At 41.8% G+C, this 21,798-nt stretch overlaps 1 protein-coding gene across 4 annotated transcripts in view; it reads right to left on the bottom strand.

The window, feature by feature from the left end:
- The window catches only part of SNX4 (sorting nexin 4), a 59,320-nt gene extending 48,121 nt beyond the window's left edge, over nt 1-11,199 (bottom strand). For 2 of the 4 annotated variants that reach the window (XM_086401829.1, XM_086401819.1), the window contains exon 1: nt 11,040-11,199. In XM_086401829.1, coding sequence (XP_086257955.1) covers nt 11,040-11,180 — 141 coding nt within the window. In that variant the 5' untranslated portion in view covers nt 11,181-11,199. The remainder of the gene's footprint in view (nt 1-11,039) is intronic. The other 2 variants (XM_086401846.1, XM_086401840.1) reach the window with 1 other exon arrangement.
- Nucleotides 11,200-21,798: the final 10,599 nt, after the last annotated feature.

Here is a 21,798-nt window from a genome sequence, read left to right as displayed (position 1 = left end):
GATCATCCCCAGGTCTGTATCAAACAACATCACTTGGTGGTTCACAGGTTCTTTGTGCCACTGAAGAAAGAAAGTCAAAGTGAAGTCGCTCAGTCCTATCCAACTCTTTGCGACCCCATGGTCTGTAGCCCACCACGCTCCTCCATCCACGGGATTTTCCAGGCAAGAGTACTGGAGTGGGTTGCCATTTCCTTCTCCAGAGGATCTTCCCAACCCAGGGATCAAATCTGGGTCTCCTGCATTGTAGGCAGACACTTTACCTTCTGAGCCACCAGGGAAGTCCTGCCACTGAAGAAGCGTCTTGAATACACCCAAACTAGCTCCAAGTTTAAACAAGAAAGACATAGTGAGGCCATGCGATAACTGCTGTGCTTTTCTTTTTGTTCCCTTGCTTTTTTTTTCTCCCTGAACTTTCAAAGTTCAGAGGTGGATTTTAATTAAAAAGCATTGTATTGTATTAAAACTGGGGGTGGTTTGTGAAGAAGAGATATAAGTAAAAAGATGGATATACCAACAAGTTAAAAGAAAAAGCAGTATGCAATAAAAATCCATGATACTTTACACAGGAAATCAAAGCTATGTGCTATGAAGACAGAATAAGCTATGTGACAATACCTAAAATTAAATCAGTGATGAATCAAGACGACATGCTTAGAAAGTACCCCAAAAACGCTGAAGAATAATAGAAGATGTAAAAATGCTAAAAGAAAATAAAGGACAGAGAACTAAAAATGAACCCAAAACAAAACTACTCTGTTGCCAAACAAGACAATTTTATAAAATGTAAGTTTTATGTCCAGGTATTAAAAGAGAAAATAAGAGAGAAAAACCATTCAACTAAAAGAAAGCTCAAGAAATTACATAAGCATAAACCACCCAACATCAGGATGATGAAGCCCTCACTGGCTGAGATTATACATATAAAACATTTTGGCCCACAGCCAAGCACTGATTTATCATCATGTACTACACTGAAAAATTCTCTGAATTCTAGAATCAAAAACTGATAAAACAAATTATTTCCCACCAAAAAGATAGTGCACATGAATCATAAATTTACCCCATTATGCCATCCAAATAATTACACAGAAGGGAAAAATAAAAGTATAAAATCAACTATCATAAAAACTAAAGATATCAGCAGGGATTGGTAGATGATATAAAATTGCTAATACTGTCATACTAAAGTACAAACAGTGCCAAGAATAGCATAACTACTGTTAAAAGGACACATTCAAAAGATTTAGAAATGGATAAACTTGATGACTGGAAGATGAGACTAGGAGTGTGTTTTAAAGAGAGAGAGAATATTTTATGTATTTACCTTAAATTGAAGTACAGTTGATTTACAATGTTGTATTGGTGAAACACAATGCTTTAGATGTATTAAAGTGGACTTCTCATCAGAGTAAAGAACATCATTAAAGAATGATGCTACACTTGTATCCTATACTTACATTCAAAGAATAACATCCCAAATGTAGATGCTTGATAGGTGAATCACTACTTCCTACCTGACTTAAGACCAAATAAAGATTAAAAAATGGACATATTTAAAAGGTTGATGAAATTTTTTATTTCAAGTCAATGAGCAAAAATCAATCTGTGTGCGTGTGTGCCAAGTTACTTCAGTCATGCCCAATTCTGCAAACCTATGGACTATAGCCCACCAGGCTCCTCCATCCATGGGATATTCCAGGCAAGAATATTGGAGTGGGTTGTCATTCCTTTCTCCAATGAACTTCCCAACCCAGAGATCAAACCTAGGTCTCCTGTATTGCAGGCAGATTCTTTACCATCTAAGCCACCAGGCAAGCCCCAAAATCAATCTACTATAAGTTTTAAAAATACTGCAAGGACTTCCCTGGAGGCTCAGTGGATAAGAATCCATCTGCCAATGCAGAGGACATGGGTTCGATCCTTGGTCCAAGAAGATTCTACATGCTGCGGGGCAACTAGACCTGTGTGCCACGACTACTGAGCCCGCGCTCTAGAGCCCTCAAATTGCAACTACTGAAACCCATGTGCCCTAAAGCCTGTGCTCTGCAACAAGAGAAACCACAGCAATGAGAAGCCTGAAAACCACAAGAAGAGAACAGCACCTGCTTGTCACAACTAGAAGAAAGCCCATGCCCGCAATGAAAATCCAGTGCCGCCATAAATGAATAAATAATGCTGAAACAGTGAAACAGTAAAAGCAAGCATAAGACAGGTTAATAGTGATAAAAGGAATGATAAGAAACTATTAATTCAATAACTGAATGATTACTGAGTATCTACAGTGCCAGTCATTAGGAATGGGAAGATAACTGAGACAAAGTGCTTGAGTTCAGTGGTTCAAAGTGCAGAGTTCAGTGGTTGAGTTTGCTTGAGGAATTCTCACCATCCAGAAAAGTGAAAATGATGAAAGATGATTTTTTTAAAAAAGGAAAAAGAAGCATCAATGCTTAAATTATAGTTCTTAAAGAAGAAATTGGAGGAAACAGAACAGAAATAATAATCACCAGTATAATAAAAAAGAAACCAACAAAAATTCTTTCTGGATTGAAAAATATTTCTACAGCTCCAAATTGAAAGGCATGTGGTCCATGTATAATGAATTAGAAAAGTAAACATCTTCAGCATAAAGGAAAAAAATCGTAAAAAGATTAAGACAGGAAAATAAAAAGCACAATCACTACCAAAGAATAAAGACCAGATTTGCCCTAGATTTCACAATAATATAAAGTCCAAATGACAAAGGAACATCATGCATATAGAATGCTTGAAATATTATAAAAATACTAACACACTGTTCCTTTAAAGATAACTTTATCCAGAAGGGATTTTTGTGTTGTTGTTTTTTTTGTAGAAACTGATGCTCTGTTCCTACAATTTATATGGAAATACAAAGGACCTAGAATAGCCAAAATAGTTTTGAAAAATAACAAGTTGCAGGATCTATACTATCTCGTTTCAAAATTTATTAAAAAGCTAAACTAATCAAGACAGTGGGGACACTGGCAGGATAGGCTTAGACATCAATGGATCAATGGAACAGAACTGAGAATCCAGAAATAAACCCTTATATTTAAGGTCAAGTGATTTTAATAAACACACCAAGGCAATTCAACAGGGAGAGTCTTTTCAACATATAGAGCAGGGGCAACTGAGTAGCCACAGACCAAAGAAAAAACCCCAGAACTAGACCCTTTACTCACATTGTACATAGAAATTAACTCAAAATGGTTTACATACTCAGATGTAAAAGCAAAACCTGGGGAATTCCCTGGCAATCCAGTGGTTAGGATTCATATGCTTTCACCACCAAGGACCCAGTTTCCATCCCTGGTCAGAGAACTAAGATCCCATAAGCCATCTGGGGAACGTGAAAAAAAAGACAAAACATGATCCTGGGATAAGCAAAGCGTTCTTATAAGCACAATCTATAAAAGAAAAACAAAAACAAAAACCTGATCTCCTAGTCTTCATCAAAATTGAAAACTATTGCTAAACTTTCAAAGGTAACATTAAGAAAAAGTAAAAAGTCATGGCCCAGGGGAAATATCTGCAAATCTCATTATTTGATTAAAAAAACAAATATCCAGACTAACTGAACAACATGTGCTTATGTGCTCAGTCGTGTCCGACTCTGCGACCCCATGGACTATATATAGCCCACAAGGCTCCTCTGTAGATGCAATCTTCTAGGCAAGATGAAGCAAGTTGCCATTTCCTACTCCAGAGAATCTTCCCAAGCAGGGATCAAACCTGTGTCTCCTGTACTGGCAGGCAGATTCTTTACCACTAAGCCATGCAGGAAGCACCTTCAATAAAAAGAAACACCACCCAATTTTAATAAGCAAAAGACCTGAATAGAATTTCACCAAAAAAGACATGCAAATGGAAATAAGCACATGAAAAGATGTTCAACACCATCAGTCATTTAAAAAATGCAAATTAAAACCACTTCACATCCCCTAGAATGGTTATAATCCGAAAGACAGACACTGCCAAGTACTGGCAGGGATGTGGAGAAAAGTGAGCCTCGTAATTGCTGGTGGTAATGTTAAATGGTACAGCCCCTTGGGAAAAGAGTGGCAGTTTCTTAAAACAAAAAGTTAAAATTTACCATATAACCCAGCAATTATACTGCTACAAATTTAACTCAAGAGAAATGTAAACATACATCCACACAAAGACTTGAATGTGAATGAATGTTCATCACAGCAATAATATTCATAATATAAAAGCTGAAAATAACTTGCATCAAATGGTGAATAAACAAAAAGTGATACATCCATACAACTGAATGCTATTCAGTAATTAAAAAAAAAAACAGAAAAGTTCGAAAACTAGGTTGTAGTGATGGCGGTGCAATTCTGTAAATCTAACTCTGAGACCCCCATGGACTGTAGCCGGCCAGGCTCCTCTGTCCATGCAATTCTCCAGGCAAGAATACTAGAGTGGGTTGCCATTTCCTTCTCCAGGGGATCTTCCTGACCCAGGGATCAGACCCAGGTCTTCTGCACTGCAGGAAGATTCTTTACATCTGAGGCACCAGTGAAGCCCTTACTACAAATTACTGAATTTATATACTTACAGAGTGAATTTTATGGTGTATAAATCATATCTTAATAAAGTTTAAAAAATAAAACCCATCAGTCCATAATGAAACAGACAAGTAAATAGAAATTTTGATGAGGAACAAAGTATTTTTCTAGTTTCAAAGTATGTCTTCACAAAACGAGATCAGATTTGTAGTTACCAGACGCAGGGGATGGGGAAAAAAGAAACTGGATCAAAGAATCAAAAGGTACAAAGTTATAAAGAGTACTAGGGATATAATGTACAACATGATAAATTAACACTGATGTATGTTATTTATGAGAATTGTTAAGAGAGTAAACCTTAAGCATTCTCGTCACAAGAAAAAAATGTATTTTTTCTGTTTCTTAATATTGTATCTATATGAGATGATGGACATTCATTTCATGATGAATGTAAGTCCAATCACTATACTGTATGCCTTAAACATATATAGTTGTGTATGCCAATTAGACCTCAATAAAACAGGAAGAAAAAAAAAAAGTATACCCCAGAAAGTTAATCACAAAGAAGAAAAGAGAACTTTATATTGGAGAAGACTAGCAGAGAAAGTGATCAAACCTGAATCATGTGCAAACTGGTAAGAAGCAATTAGAAGAACACAGCATCATATTAGTGGCAATTTCTGCCAAAGAAGTACAACCTGAATTTAACCATGAGAAAACATCAGGCAAACCCAAACTGAAGGGCATTCTACAAAAATAACTGGTTGCTAATATAAAAAAGGGTCAAAGTCATGAAAGCAAAGACCAAGAAACACTTTCAGATGGGAGGAGACTAAAGAGACAATGCAACTAGATGTAATACTTGAGTCTGGACTGAATTATTTTGTTCTGAAGAACGCTGTTGGTACAACTGGCAAAACTTACATGAAGTCTGAGGATTAGATAATAATAATTTATCAATGCTTTTGATAGAAGCTCTGTGATTATACAGAATGTCCTTTTTTGCCCTTGAAATATATACTAAATGTTCTGGGGATAAGATAAACAGCAGTTTATTCTCAAATATTTCAAGGGAAACAATTCTTTGTACTGTACTTGCTTATAAATTTGAGATCATTTCTATAAATTACTTCAAAAAATTTAATGGCATTACATTTACATAAATAATATGTCTCAATTATGTATTGGGGAAGAAAAAAAGACATGCCTTCAAAATCATTATAGAGGATAAAACCAAAGAAACTATGGTCCACAAAGGAAAATCCAAAACCAGAAACCAAAATAAGAAAGCATAAACTATAACAGAAAAAAATCAGCTAAAAATAGAGTTAGTTAAGATAATAAATGTAGGGGCTTTAAATGTAGGGGCTTCCCTGGTGGTCCAGTGCTTAAGAATTCGCCTTTCAATGCAGGGGCACAGATTCAATCCCTGGTCAGGAAGCTAAGATCCCACAAGCTTTGTGGCCAAAAAACAAAAAACAAGTAATACTGTAAAAAAAATCAGTAAAGACTTCAAAAATAGTCCACATTAAAAAAATTTTTTTTAATAAAAAATAGATAATAAATGCAAATATCTTATTTCCCATGGTCTTCCCTGGTCATTCAGTGGTAAAGAATCCACCTGCAATACAGGAGACACAGGTTCAATTCGTGGACTGGATGACCCCTTGTAGAAGGAAATGGCAACCCACTCCAGTATTCTTGTCTGGGAAATCCCATGGTCACAGAAGCCTGGTGGGCTAAAGTCCCTGGGGTCAGAGTCAGCCATGACTGAGTTGAAACAATGCTTATGTATACAAGTACATGTGTTCTGACTATGATGTAAAAACGTATTCTGCACCATGAGTTGCCTTCAAAAGGTAACTGAGAGCTGCTGAAGTAGAAAGTGAGGAAAGCAATTCTTGAGAATTATTTAATAACTTGCTGTGTCGGGTGTGCTTAGTCGCTCAGTCATGTCTGACTCTTTGCGACCTCCGTTTCTGTAGCCCGCCAGGCTCCTCTATCCTTGGGGATTCTCCAGGCAAGAATACTGGAGGGGGTTGCCATGCCCTCCCCTTCAGATCTTCCCGACTGAGGGACTGAACCGGGTCTACTGCGCTGCAGGCGGATTCTTCACCAGCTGAGCCACCAGGGAAGCCCTAAACTTTCTGTAACTCTGCCTATGCACTTCCTTTTTCATATTATCTTTACCACATATGTCTCAAACCTTCCTCCACTCCCTTCTGGACCCCTCCACTGAGCTTTCTGCTGCCAACCTGTGAAGGAACTAACAGTGTACAGGCATTGTTCAAGCAATGGTTGCTCAAGCCCTCTTAGCCCCAGAAGCACTCAGAGGCCTAAAGAACCCTCCCTACAAAAGAGAGACACTGAATCCCTCAGGAAGCAGTTCTCTAAGCAAATACTGTTAACTGCCATCTCAGTGGAATCTTCCAGCCCCAAAAAAGCAGCATTTTTACTCCCATTCCCTTGCTGCGTCCTCGCCAGGACTGATTGCTACTCTCTTGAAGATTGTGGTCCTCCCTCATTCTTCATATTCTAAACTTCTTTAAATAAAACCGACAATACTTAAAAAAAAAAAATACACTCTTCCTCGTAAGGAAAAAGTACAGAAAGAAAGAAAGAAAGGGAAACTTCTAACTAGACATTGGAAAGGAAGAGGATGAAGACTCACAGAAACAAAAACAAGAGAATAGAGTTTACAACAGAATTTAAAGAATGTTAAAATTAGTGATGTTTAAAACTGGAAAACATCTGCAACCTTGGCAGTGCTTGTTTCTACTATCCCTCGGTGTAGGGCAACTAGCACAATTTACTCTCCAACCAAAATGTAGAGTCAAAAATAAGGCTGATGAGGCTTTTTGTCATTTCTGCACACTATCTGTATAGATGCTTTTATGGTGAAAAAGTCATTGATAAGTCAACACATTATTCAGAGCTCTTTTCTTCTTAAAATAACAACTTAAATCTTAATAAAACAAAAAAATATTTAAGTATAGTATTTTACAATTTACAAGATTATTTTTAATCTTTTTTTTTCTTTTTTGGTCGGGGGCAGGGGGTGCAGGGAGTGAAGCTTCATGGTTTCATGAACAGAGCACTGATGTCAAAGCCACGAGGACCTGGGCCCAAATCCCAGCCATGTCACCAGTTTGTGACTTTGGCCAAATCACTTCTCTCAGAGCCTCTGCTTCCTTATCTCTGTATGTCTTTTATGTCTTTTGGGAGTAATTTTGAAAATTAAATGAAAAGTAGAGCCTCACAGTGTCTAGCACAAACAAATGTAATTTACCTGTCTGCCCAGACCACATTCCTATCTACCAGTAACAGTAGCAATGTGGCTATGGCTACTGCAATACTTCTCAACTGAGGATGGATTAGAGTGGAAGAGGGGATAGAAACAGGAAAAGGAGTAGATCTTCTGAGACTGCAGGGGACAATATATAGAGTGTATGTGAATGCACGTGTGTGTGTTGATAAGCTCCAGATGATTCTGAAATATTTGTCCAAATGGCTTGTATTTCTAAAAATTACTAAATTATCTCTATAAATTACTAAATCATTGTTTGAGGAAACCCTAAGTTTGGGCAGTCTCGAATGGTCTCTTACAACACATTTAAAAGTCAGGTAATATTATATAACTACAACTCTTACTGTATGATGGCATCTTTGGGATTTCAAATATCTTAAACCAAACACAGGTTTTTTATTTTAAATGAGATATGTATAATCACTTAACACAAATGGATTTTATACTATAGTTGCAACTTCATATATTAATTATCCAAAGGCTTTCACAAAAAAAAATTACCAAAATGTTCAGTCATAATCAAAATTAAACTCATGATGCAGCTAACAAAAGATATGATTCTTACCCTTTGAAACAATCTAAAATCGCTTTAACACATATCCATATGGTTGGCAAGTAACTTAAAGCCTGAAAATATTAAGTGCTGATAAGGATAGACAGCAGCAGGCACTACTGATGTGAATACAAACTGGTATGTTCACTCTAGAAAACAACTTGGCACTACTTACTATACTACAGTGCTGTCCAGGTGGCACACTGCTAAGGAATCTGCCTGCCGATGCAAGAGACGTGGGTTCAATCCCTGGGTAGGGAAATCCCTTGAAGTAGGAAACAATAATACGCTCCAATATTCTTGCCTAGAAAATTCTAGTGGGCTACAGTCCATGGGGTCGCAAAGTCAAACATGACTGAGTGGCTGACAGCGCGTGCACGCACACATGCACGCACACACACACACACACACACACACACTCTTCGATGTCTTATGCTGCTGCTGCTAAGTCGCTTCAGTCGTGTCCGACTCTGTGCGACCCCATAGACGGCAGCCCACCAGGCTCCTCTGTCCCTGGGATTCTCCAGGCAAGAACACTGGAGTGGGTTGTCATTTCCTTCTCCAATGCATGAAAAGTGAAAAGTGAAAGTGAAGTCGCTCAGTCGTGCCCGACTCTTAGAGATACCATGAACTGCAGCCCACCAGGCTCCTCCATCCATGGGATTTTCCAGGCAAGAGTACTGGAGTGGGGTGCCATTGCCTTCTCCGTGTCTTATGCTACCACCCTATAATCCAGCAATTCCACTGTTAAGTTTACAGACACTTGCACTACGTATTTCTTACATGTAAGAAGTTCATAGTGGTAGTAATCTTTCAGAAACAGCAAGAATCTTGAAACAACCCTAATGTCTGTAAAACGAGGAAAAGAGAAATCAACTGTAGAATACCTACAAAATGGTATACATAGTCTCATGACTATAAAAATAAACTAAGTCACATTTTGGGTGAATCCCCAAAACAGTATAGAGCAAAAAAAGGAAGTCATAGTAAAACTAGTTTGATTATGTAAATTTCAAAATGAAGTAAAATTAAACAACATGTTCTTTAGGGACATTTACATTTATATGTATATTTAAAGCTAGAAAACTGTTAATACAAAATTCAGAATATAATTACTTCTATGGTCGAGGGAGCAGATGTAACATAGGAGAATATACACAGGTTTCAAAGAAACTGATTTTTACTTTGTGAGACTCTTCTCTGCATTAATTATATACTTCATGATAAAAGTTTTTTGAAGAAACAGAAAAACTAAGTCACAAATGGAATCTGCATTAAAAAAGCAATTCATGTAAGAGTCAAGTTTATGGACTACAGAATACACACACTGCTCTCACATTTCATATAAGATACCTCTCCACAAATAATTCTATAATTTAGGAAGAAAATAAATGAAAAACTTAAAATTCACCCACAGAAGTTTTCATGCTATCCTATATACCTCAACATTTCCCCTAAGTAGGCAAAACCTTGTACCCCTAGCTAGTTAAAATAGCTAGTGGTGAAGTGTTGAACTTCAACTAGTGTTGAAATTCCTAGCTAGTTGTCTTTCTAGTTACAGTCAGCAAACAACTTTTAACTTTTCTTTATCCATTTATCACAAGGATGGGCAGTTTTATATTGAGAACTTGTTTCAGAAAAAAATAATCAAAATGGATGAGCACTGCACAGGCTCATTAGGGTGGTCTGATGATAAATACTCGACTGAGTTTCCGAATCACTTTATTTAACATGGTCTACTCATCTTGCATTATGCGTGAAAACACTCTGGAATGAAAGTAATTACAAATATAAAATGATGCATTTTCTCCTTCTGTCAAGCAAATGAAAATCACTACCAAAGGAGCTTCACAATGCCAATAAATGGGATATCCATGACACATCTCCATTGGGAGATACAGCACTGACCCCCAAATGATGAAATTACAAGTCAAATAAGAATTTGGATGGGGGGAGGTTCAAGAGGGAGGGGACATACGTATATTTACGTATGGCTGATTCACGTTCTTGTGTGACAGAAACCAACACAATACAGTAAAGCAATTTTATTATCCTCCAACTAAAAATATATTTAAAAACACACAAACAAAAAAATCTTTTTCACTTGTACCTTTTCTTGACTCTAACACTTTATTCCATCTCCCGATGGTGGCACCAAGCCAAACACCCTCGTGCCCCAAACTTGTTCCTCAAGTCCCCCATTCTCTTCTTTCTCAAACACCGCTGCCACCGCCCACGGTTAAGCCTACTCCTCCGCACAACTTACAGATGCGAGAAACATCAGCGTTCCTCTTCGGGTCCAACCTCCCGGGGTTCCCGACCCTGAAACCGCACCTGCCTCAGCCTGGAGCTTTCCGGGCCCCGCGCCCGCGCCCGCCGAGCCGCGCCCACAGAACCCCTCCGCTCCCTCGGCCGCGCCCTCTCCACCCTTCCTGCGGTCCCGCAGCCCTGGCGCTCGCCCCCTACTCAGAACCCCCTTTTCCCACCGAGCCTCCCCCACCTGACTGCACCCCGCTTCCCCGTCACCGCGGGGCCTCTCGGCCGAGCGAGCCCACCCGCGCGGTCAGCGTAAACCAGTCCATTCTGCCCTCTAGGCCGCGCCCCAGGCCGCGGGGGTGGGGGGGCCTCTGCCACCCGTTCTCCTCACCGTGCCGTCCCCGGGGCCCTCGTCCCGGGCCCCCTTCGTTTCCTCACCAACCATGGACTCCAGCCCAGCGTCGGGGTGGCTCAGCGGCTCCAGCGGCGCAGGCTGCCAAAGCCGCTCAGGGTCGGGAGCTGCCTGCTCCATGGCTGCGGCTCAGCGCAGCGGACACACTGCGCCGGCGCCGCCTCGCCTGGGCCGCCCACCCACGGCCGCCGACCAGGCCCCGCCCCCTCTGCCTGCGGCCGCCCCGCCCCGCCCCGCCGCGCCGCGCCGCGCCTAGCTCACGGCTGCGCAGGCTGAGAGCGCTCCAGGGCTTGGCCCGCAGTTGGGAATAGTACTTGGGAAGGGCGGGCCTGCGAGGAAAGTGGTCAGCTCCCGAGCCAGGAGACCCAGGAATCCGGGAGAACCGGTGGGGGAAAGACAGAAAGGCAAGGGGAAGGTGAAGACAGGGTGGGTGCTGGAACCACTCAGGTTGGTGATCACCTAAAGAAAACTTGAAATCAGTAGAAATCCGTGGCTGTGGTCTGACGGCTCCCTCTTGGCCTTTTATCTTGCCTGCCATCATTGGGTCCTTTTTGGCTCCACCCCCACCCCCTAAACACACACCCAGAAAGATCAGAGCCGCGTAACTCACTAATTTTCGGCAGGTTGAGTGACACAATCAGGAAAAGGTAAACACTTTTCTGAGAAAAGTGAAACGCTTAACTGAAGCTGTGTTTGAGTTCTATCTTCAAGTGTTTCTTGAAGCCCTCGTGATATCTGATAATTTTCTGTAAACACTTCAGTTGAATTTTCGGAACCTGTTTCCTAGGCAAGCATTCACTATGATAACCTGCCGGGAAACACTCGCTGGGTGTACCAGATTGTGGTACTTTGTGGTACCTTGTATAGGAAGTCTGCTCATCAAGTTTTCAAGGAGAGAAACTGATCTTTCTGTCCAAATAACTTAGCTGTTCGAAGCGGTGACACGCACTTTTCTCCTCCTCCTGATACTTCTTTTGGCATGGTAGCGATTTTTCCCATTCATCCCTAAAACCTCAGGTTATGTCCAAGTGCTAATATCACTTTGTTCATAAATCAGTTATGACCTTTCTCATACTTCTTTACAATTATTTATTTATGTCTGTCTGCCCCAACTAGACTTCAGACTCCTTTAAAGCAAGGACCCTATTGTATTATTTGTTCTCTCTTACCAAGCCTAGGACATTTACTCAATAAATGTTTAAAGGCATTTAGGACTTCCCTGGTAGTCCAGTGGTTAAGAATCCACCTTGCAGTGCAAGGGACACAAATCCAATCCCTGATCCAGGAATATCCCACATGCAGCACTGAGCCCCTGTGCTGTAACTACTGAAGCCCATATGCCTAGAGCCTTGCTCAACAAGAGAAGCCACTAATGAGAAGCCTGTGCACCACAACTAGAGAAAGCCCGTGTGCAGCAACAGAGACCCACCACTGCCAAATAAATAAGCAAAGCTTTAATGTTTCAAGGCATGGAAACAGTTTTTCAGGGAATATCCATGCTAGGCAAGTTCTTAGTTTTTGTGTGTGTGTGTGTGTGGCCTCACTGTGTGCCTTGTGGAATCTTAATTTCCCCACCAAGGGTTGAAGAACCCCAGCCCTTCACAGTGGTAGTGCTGAGTCCTAACCACGGGACCACCAAGGAATTTCCAGGAACCATTTTTAAATCAGAAGACTTTATTAATTTACAGATATATTTTCAGGGACAGATTTGTATCTGTTAATTTTTGTCATTCAGTCGCTAAGTGGTGTTCAACTGAGACCCCATGGACTGCCACACCCCAGGCTCTTCTGTCCTTCACTGTCTCCAGGAATTTGCTCAGATTCATGTCCATTGAGTCAGTGTTGCTATCAAGGCATCTCATCGTCTGCTGCCCCCTCCTTTTACTTTCAGTCTCTCCAGGGTCTTTTCCAATGAGTCAGATCTTCTCATCAGGTGGCCAAATTATTGGAGTTTCAGCTTCAGCATCAGTTCTTTCAATGAATATTCAAAGTTGATTTCCTTTAGGATTGACTGATTTGATCTCCTTGCTGCTGTCCAAGGGACTCTCAAGAGTCTACACTAGCACCACAATTCAAAGGCATCAATTCTTCAGTGCTCAGCCTTCTTTATGGTCCAACTCTCACACCAGTATGTACTACTGGAAAAAACATAGCTTTGATTATATGGACCTTTGTCTGTATCTGTTATACTGTGCCTTTTTCCCAGTTTTGAGATACCCAGGAAACTAAGTCCTAGATCCACTGGGATAATTACTCTGGGCTGGTGATTTGAGCATCACACCTTGCACTGAGTAGTGTTAAAAAACCATAATTCAACTGAGTAAACTTTGAAAGTCAAGCGCCAGAGAATTGATGCTTTTGAACTGTGGTGTTGGAGAAGACTCTTGCGAGTCTCTTGGACAGCAAGGAGATCAAACCAATCAATCCTGAAAGAAATCAACCCTGAATATTCATAGGAAGGACTGATGCTGAATCTCCAATACTTTGACCACCTGATTCAAAGAGCCGACTCACTGGAAAAGATCCTGATGCTGGGAAAGATTGAAGGCAGGATAAGAAGGGGATGACAGAGGACGAGATGTTTGGATGGCATCACCGACTCAATGGACATGAGTTTGAGCAAGCTCCAGGAGATTGTGAAGGACAGGGAAGCCTGGTATGCTGCAGTCCATGGGGTCGCAAAGAGTCAGACACAACTGAATGACTGAACAACAACAAACTTTGAGGATCTTTTTGGCTTTATTCAACAATTCATGGATCAGGCAGCATCCCATCTAAGCAGAGAGAAAGGCACTCCAATGAGCTGTACAAAGTGGAAGACTTAGGAGGGAACGAGGGCAAAGAAGTTATACCAGCAAAAACTGAATTGTTTGTGATAAGGACACATTCCTTTTGAGGATAGTAGTGTCTAAAGAACAAATTACCTCACTAGTGCTGACCAAGTAATTCCTGATTGACAAGTTTGATTCCATTTTGGGAAGAGCTCAAACTGTAATTAAGTTAAATATTAAGTCCCGTTTGATGATGTGGGGTTAACATAAGTGACCTGAGGCACCTTTCCTTGATTATGAAGGTAAAGTCACTGCACTGGCTAAAGTTTAGAAGAGCCTAAGACTAACTCGGTGGAGATTTCAGATGCTCCCCATTCTTCTGATTCAGATAGGAGGATATCTACCCCAGCACTTCCCTCGGCGGGTGCCTGAATGGGAAAATCTCAGGAGCAGGGTTATCTAGCCAGGGTGGTATAGTCACCTTCTATGTGGACACACTCCTCACCTCATCCAGCCAGAGGAACTTCAGTTTCTTACATCTGAATAGTATGATTTAAGCTCCCATTTTGTCATGGGTTTAATTGAACTCTGCTATTAGCCTAGGAACTCTGAACACCCATTCTTGTTCCACATCATCCAGGTTCTGTGCTCCCTCTCCAGGATTCTCCTCCTGTGTCTGGCCACCCCTCAGGGTCTGTGAAGGTCATGTTCTTCTTCCTCTGAAACTATACGCTTCCTCTCCTTGACTAGCAACCAGCCCCAACCCCTCCCATCTCTCATTATAGTGTCATTGTGGGTGACATCTGCTTCATGTATTCTGAAGACGTATATTAGGCACATACAAACTTATGACTGTTGTGTATTTCTAATGGAATTGATCTTTTATCATGGAGAAGTGTCTCTGTCTACAGATACTCTGTGCATTAAGGCCCATTTTATCTTATATCAATATGGCCACACCAGGTATGTAATGCTTATTGTTTTGTTTGCATGGTAGATCTTTTTCCATTTTGTTATCTTCAACCTGTGTCTTTAAAGTGTTTTTTATAGACAGTGTAAGTGGGAGGGGGGAGTGGGGAGGAAGGCTGCGTTTGTGAGAAAATTTAAATTACCATGAATCAGTTTAAAACATTAATGTCTTAGATGGAATCTTCTACGTGGAACTTCTGGTATCGTTTGCCCCTTGCTGTGTGGACTGCCACAGGGGAACACTTTAAGTCACTAATCAGAGGTACAGCCCTCCTGAGGGGGATCCTATCCTTCTTCAGCCAACCACCCTCAAAAAGCAGTGGTTCCGAGGGCAGCAAAGCGAAGGGAAAGCCATGCTGTGAATGAGAACACTCAGGAATAGAATTAAGTGAGGGAGGGCAGGACGCAGGAGAGAGAGCATTATCTGGGATCTTACCTCTGCCTGAGAAGCAGTGTGTCCCAATACATGTTCAGAAAGGTGAATAAGAAACAGGCAAGAAATGGTTGTTGTGACTGATAACCTGTGGAGAGCTCTTCAATTGTTTTCTCCTAAACTATTTTGTCCTTTTTATGGACATCTATAGAACAATAGGGGACTTCCTGAATACTAAAAATAATTTTAAATATGTAAATTTATACTGAATGTACTTTGCCCTGTCTTTATTCTTTTTTCATCACTGTTCTGCTCCAGTTATTTCCATCAGTCTATCTTCCAGCTCACGTAACTGTTCTTCTGCCTCGCTTACTCTGCTGTTGATTCCCACCAGTGTATTTTCAATCTCAGTTATTGTGTTGTTGATTGTTTAATTTTTCTAGGTCCTTGTTAAAGAAGACCTTGTGTCTTTTTGATCCATGCCTCCATTTATCTTCTAGATTTTGGGTCATCTTTACTATCATTACTTTGAGTCCTTTTTCAGATAGACTGCCTATTTCCCCTTCATTTGTTTGGTCTTGTGGGTTTTTACCATTTTCCTTCATCTGCTGCGTATTTCTCTGTCTTTTCATTTTGTTTAATTGACTGTGTTTGGGGTCTCCTTTCTGCAGACTGGAAGGTCACCATTGCTCTTAATTGTGGAGTCTGCCTGCCATGGGTGGGCTGGACTAGTGCCTTGTGAAGGTTTCCAGTTTGGGGGGCCTTGTGCCTGTGTTCTGATGGATGGGGCTGGATTTCATCTCTCTGGAAGGCAGTGCCATGGCCAGTAGTGTGTTTTGGCTGTCTATGGGTTCAATATGGATTTGGGCAGCCTGTGTGCTAATATGCAAGGTTGTGATCCTGCTTTGCTGAAGGATTGGTGTGGGGCATTCAGCACTGGAGTTTGCTGGATTTTGGGTGGAACATGGTCTTAGTGTTGAGATGGAGGCCATTGGGAGGGCTATTGCCTATTAATTTTCCATGGGGTTAGGAGTTCTCTGGTAGTCCAAAGTCCTGGAGTCGAGTCTCCTGCCTCTGGGGTTCAGGCTCAACCCCTTAAGCAGCATCAAGACTTCACAGGGCACGCAGCACAGAAGACAAAACACCTAGACTAATGGAGAAACAATTCTCAACATCCAAGATCACCCAAAGAGATTCACACACTTATACAAAGCAAAGAGGAACAAAGAAGGAGAAAAAACGGGGAAAAAAGGTCAAAAGAAAAGAGAGCAATCAAGTCAATAACCTAATTCCTAAATGAAAACAGGTACTAAAAATTAGACTCTCAAAGATACAAAATTAAAAACAAAAGATCAAACAACAAAAATCAAAAACGTGGAAAAAAATTAGACTCTCAAAATTATAAAATCAAAAACATCAAAAACAAAAACAAAAAATATGTAATTTGTTTAAAAGATAAGGTGTTTTCATTTTTTAAGATAAAAAGTAGTAGGTTACAAAAAATAAAAATTAAAGGAGTACTAAAGAACCGTATTAGGCCAATATGAGAAGAAGGAAAAAGCAGGGGAGTGCAGAATATAGAGAGTGGCAGTGAGAGGCATGTTCAAGTGATTCCTGTTTTCCTGCTGCAGTCGATCTGCCTATTCAGAAAGTCCTTCAATACATCTTGGAAGGTCTCAACCTGTTGTGGGTGGTGTGGGGTCAGCTTAGACTCAGATCTTCCCTTGCTCAAGCTTGTACTTGCTCTCAAAATCCACAGTTGCCACTAAAGCACACAACCTCAGAATAATTGCAGGAATTTAAACCTCTGCACTTGCCACGTCTGGGGCGGTTTCCTCTTCTGTCCTTTGCTCACAGCTCTTGGTGTTCCACTTTGGTTTTGGGGTTGCCTCTTCTTCTAAGTCTCTCTCCAGTGCCTGTTCTCTGCCCATACGTGAGGGGGCGAAAGTAGTCACTTATTAGGACTCACTTGCTCAGTTGTGCTGGGAAGAGGCAGGGGTACAGCAGATACTGCTGGAGTGTGTAGGGAGTGCTTGCTATGGCTGGGCCCTGAGGGAGGTTGCCCAGGCTGGGGTGGGTCGTATGCTTCCCCAGGCGAGTTGGTCCCAGGTTGTGACACCCTTGGCAGAGCCAAGCCACTCAGGCTTTCAGGAAAATGTGGGTAGCGACCGGCAGGTGCTCACAGCTTGATGGTAGTTGTGATCTGTGGGGTCAAGACTGTAGATCTCCTGCCCCTGGCACTCATGTCTGCTTCTCTGCCTCTGGGACCTTAGACTGGTAGATCAGAGTCCTTTGATCTGTGAGTACATAGAGTTAGAAAATGGCGGCATTAGAGATTTCCCACGGGAATAATCTTTTGCTTCTCTGGTGGTCCCATATAGCTCTCCCTTAAGAATTTGAATATGTCCTACACATTTCAGGGCTTCCCTGGTGGCTCAGATGGTAAAGAATTTGTCTGCAATGAAGGAGAGCCAGGTTCGAGATCCCCTGGAGAAGGGAATGGCAAGCCACTCCAGTATTCTAGCCTGGAGAATCCCATGGACAGAGGAGCCTGGTGGGCTGCATTCCATGGGGTCACAGAGTTGGATACCACTGAGCAACTAACACAGGCTGGCAGTCCCAGGGTTTTCCCTGATCCGCTTCCACTGTGTCATATTAGCCCCCTCAGAGTAGTCAACCCCTGTTCCTCTCACTGAGGACCAATCCCGAGGCCTGAGCCTCCACACCCAGCCCCTACTTGCCACAAGCGTGTGAGCCACGTGCGAGCCAAAATGGTGAAGTTTCTCCATTTTGCCTTCGGCACACCTGTCTCGCTGTGCTTCCCTCTGAGGTTCTGAAGCTCCCTTCCCCTGACCTTGCTTGTGAGGGGTTTTCCTAGTATGCAGAAATCTTTTCTCCTTCAGGACTGACTCCCTCCCCAGGGTGCAGGCCCCCATCCCAAATTCTTTGTCCCCTTTTTTGTCTTTTATCTTTCGCCCTACCTCATTCCGAGGAGATTGGCTTGTCTTTCTGTAAATCTGGGGTCTTCTGCCAGTGTTCAGAAGGTGTTCTGTGGGAACTGTTCCACATGTAGATGATATTTTGATACATTTGTTGGGGAGAAGTTGGTCTTCCCATCCTATTCTTCCACCATCTTCTCTCCCTTTCTGCCCTGTGTTTAGACTGGTTGTTTTCTTAATGAGATTTTTTCATGACCTCCTTCTCACATACTCATTAACCCCTTTCATTGAAGGCTGGCTTTTTTCTATTCTGGCACGTCTCACTTGGTTTACTAACAGACTGTCTCCTCTTCTAGGCTAATGGGGGAATGGGGAGTGTCTCACATCTCTGTGTCCCCAGCACTCAGCATATAGGTCTCCTGGATTAATAAATGAGTGGGGGGTGGGACAGAGAATACAAGACAAAACAAGCAAACAAGTAATAAGAAACCACACTTTTACTTATTAAAGCCGGGTAGGTCTCCTGTCCACCCTAGCTCTCATTGTACCAGTCAGGCCAAAAGAAAGTCCTTCCTCCTCCAGCCCATGTAGGTATTTCCTCATACCTGAATGTTCTTTGGAAGGAATAATGCTAAAGTTGAAACTCCAGTACTTTGGCCACCTCATGCGAAGAGTTGACTCATTGGAAAAGACCCTGATGCTGGGAGGGATCGGGGGCAGGAGGAGAAGGGGATGACAGAGGATGAGATGGCTGGATGGCATCACTGACTCAATGGATGTGAGTCTGAGTGAACTCCGGGAGTTGGTGATAGACAGGGAGGCCTGGCGTGCTGCGATTCATGGGGTCGCAAAGAGTCAGACACGACTGAGCAACTGAACTGAACTGAATTCTCCTTAAAACTGCAAGGGAGTAGGTAAAAATGGTGATGGTGGAATGGTGGCCAGTGCTGCCTCCTTTCATATCCCTTCCCCAGTCCCAAGATGGGCCCTCCTCCCTAGCCCCTACCCCATGGGCCTGGTCCTGTGAGGACCCCAGCGTGGTTCCTGAGAACCATTTCCTTGAGATGGAGAGGCACGAAGCGGAGTCACCATGTCCCTTTATGCCTCTGGGCCCTAAAGGCAGAGTTCTGCTTCCACCAGGGAGTGACTCTGAGCAGCCTTACCATCCTCACTTCTCCCCTTCTTTAGGCAGGAAAAGCGGTGACATGGCAGAGATCTGAGTCAGCTGACTGGTTCCAGAAACCAACTTCAGCCCTAAGGGGAATGGGAGAGGAGGGGATTCTTTTTTTTTCCCCCTATATAAATAACCCAAACTGGAGATCATCAGTAAGGTGTTATCCGAGAGATCCTCTAATCAACGCCTTCATTTTTCTGATGAGGGCCAGGAAGCCCCAAGAGGCAGTTAGACTTACACATAGTCAGCACTAGCAGCAGTAGTAGTGTTGGTCGCTCAGTCATGTCCGACTTTGCAACCCCATGGACTGTAGCCCACGAGGCTCCTCTGTCCATAGAATTCTCCAGGCAAGAATGCTAGAGTGGGTAGCTATTCCCTTCTCCACGGGATATTCCTGACCCAGGGATCAAACCCGGTCTCCTGCATTGCAGACAGATTTTTTATCATCTGAGCCACCAGGGAAGCACATAGTCAGCACTAACAACCAGCTAATAGCAGAAGGTGGTTGGGACAGAGCTCACTAGCCCCAAACTCTGACTGAGGGGCAGAGAGTGCCTGGCTTAGCTTCTTCTAAAGGCCAGAGGAAGCCATTTCCTTGTCTGGAGGGATGGAGCAGGAGAAGTTTTTTCTCTTCCACTTGAGGCAGAATGAGGTGCTGGGAAGACAACCACAGCTATCTATCAACACCAATGAATAAATGAATAAATTGTGGTATATTCCAAACAATTCAGCAATAAAAAAGAATATACGAATCAACATGGATAAATAGCAGATAATTATGCTGAATGGAATAAGTCAGACACCCCCCCCCACCGCCCCCGCCCCACAAAAGACCATACTGTTTGATTCTGTTAACAAATCTGTGATACAAAGCAGTTAGTGATGTAATGGGTTGAATGATGACCTCCAAAATGATATTCCATATCCCAATTCCTGGAACCTGTTCATGTTACCTTACTTAGATAAAAGGTCTTTGCAGGTATAATAAATAAATCCTGAGATGAGTTCACCATCCTGAATTATGCTGGTGGGCCTTAAATTCAATGTCAAGTGTCCTTACAATACAATACACTGATATAAGAAGTTCCCTGGAAATGGGAAAGAAGATGGGGAGAGGTGGAAAGGAGAGATTACAAAGAATTAAGAGTCAACTTTCGGGAATGATAAATATTTTCATTATTATGACTATGATACTGTTTCATGGATGGAGACATATGTTAAAACTTATCAAATTGTACACTTTAAGTTCATTATACATTAACAGAACTGTTAAAAAGATGAAAGATCGATGGTCCAAAACAAGACTCCACTTGCAATATTTTGGCTTTTTGGAAGTAACATTGATATATGGTGCAGTCTCAGAAAATTGATCATGAGAGAACATACCATCATATGAAGAACAGCTAAATAACACCAGAATACTAAAATTGGGAGGATGAACATACATATAAATATATATAGTAATCAAATATATTAAGTATTGTGATGTACAAGTTAAAATATTCTCATCTTATATGAACTTCATTAGAATCGATCAATGATATCCTTGTTGTGAGACAGATTTTGGTTCAAATAACTTCCTAAAGTCAGTACCTGTCCACAGATATGATAGTGGTTGGAGGAGCTAGTTAGTGGGAGACTACCTGCCGAGATGGACAGAGGAGCCTGGTGGGCTAGTCCATGAGGTCGTGAATGAGCCAGACGCGACTTAGCAACTAAAGAACAACAATGTGTCTCAAGATCATAGAGTGGAAGCTTCTCTGACTTGTGTTTGATCTTCTGTTTTTCATGATTTTTTATCCTCTCCAATTTCTGTTTTTTCCCTCTTGTTTCGCTGGAGCATATACTTTAGAAGTTTTCAGAAAAGGAAATGCTGGCATAAAATTTTGAAATCTTGAATGTCAGATTTGTCTGTTGGCTGGGAATAAAATTCTAGGCAAAATTGGAGGTATTACTCTTTTGCCTTTTAGCTTTAAGTGATGTTATCGAGAGGGCTGGCACTATTCTCTTTTTAGAATCTTCTCTCTATCCTTGCCTCCATATGTGCTAAGTTGCTTCAGTCATATCCGACTTTGCACAACCGTGTGAACTTTGCCCACTAGGTTCCTCTGTTTGCGGGATTCTCCAGGCAAGGATTCTGGAGTGGGTTGCCATGCCCTCCTTCAGGGAATCTTCCTGACCCAGGGATGTTGGAACCCGCATCTGTCTCCTGCATTGGCAGGCAAGTTCTTTACCGCTAGCACCGCCTAAGATGCCCTCTCTATCCTTAGTGTTACGAAATTTCACAATGTGTTTTGGTTTGGGCTTTTGTTTTTTCCCCTATTGTGCAGAGTATTCATGGCATTTTCGAAAGAATTCACATCATTTACTCCTGGGAAATTTTATATATACACAAATATCTAAATAGTATCATCCTTTCCATTGGTTTTCTTTTCCTGGAATCCCCACTAGTTACATTAGACTTCCTGGACTGCATCTCCCGTTTTCATATTATTTCTCTCCTATTGTCCAT

Source organism: Bos grunniens, chromosome 1 (genome assembly GCF_055505025.1).
Source record: "Bos grunniens cultivar Pamir isolate PY7600 chromosome 1, Bosgru_T2T1.0, whole genome shotgun sequence".
NCBI lineage: Eukaryota > Metazoa > Chordata > Mammalia > Artiodactyla > Bovidae > Bos > Bos grunniens.
Note: the sequence above shows the minus strand (reverse complement) of the source record. Positions and strands in the feature narration are given on the sequence as shown.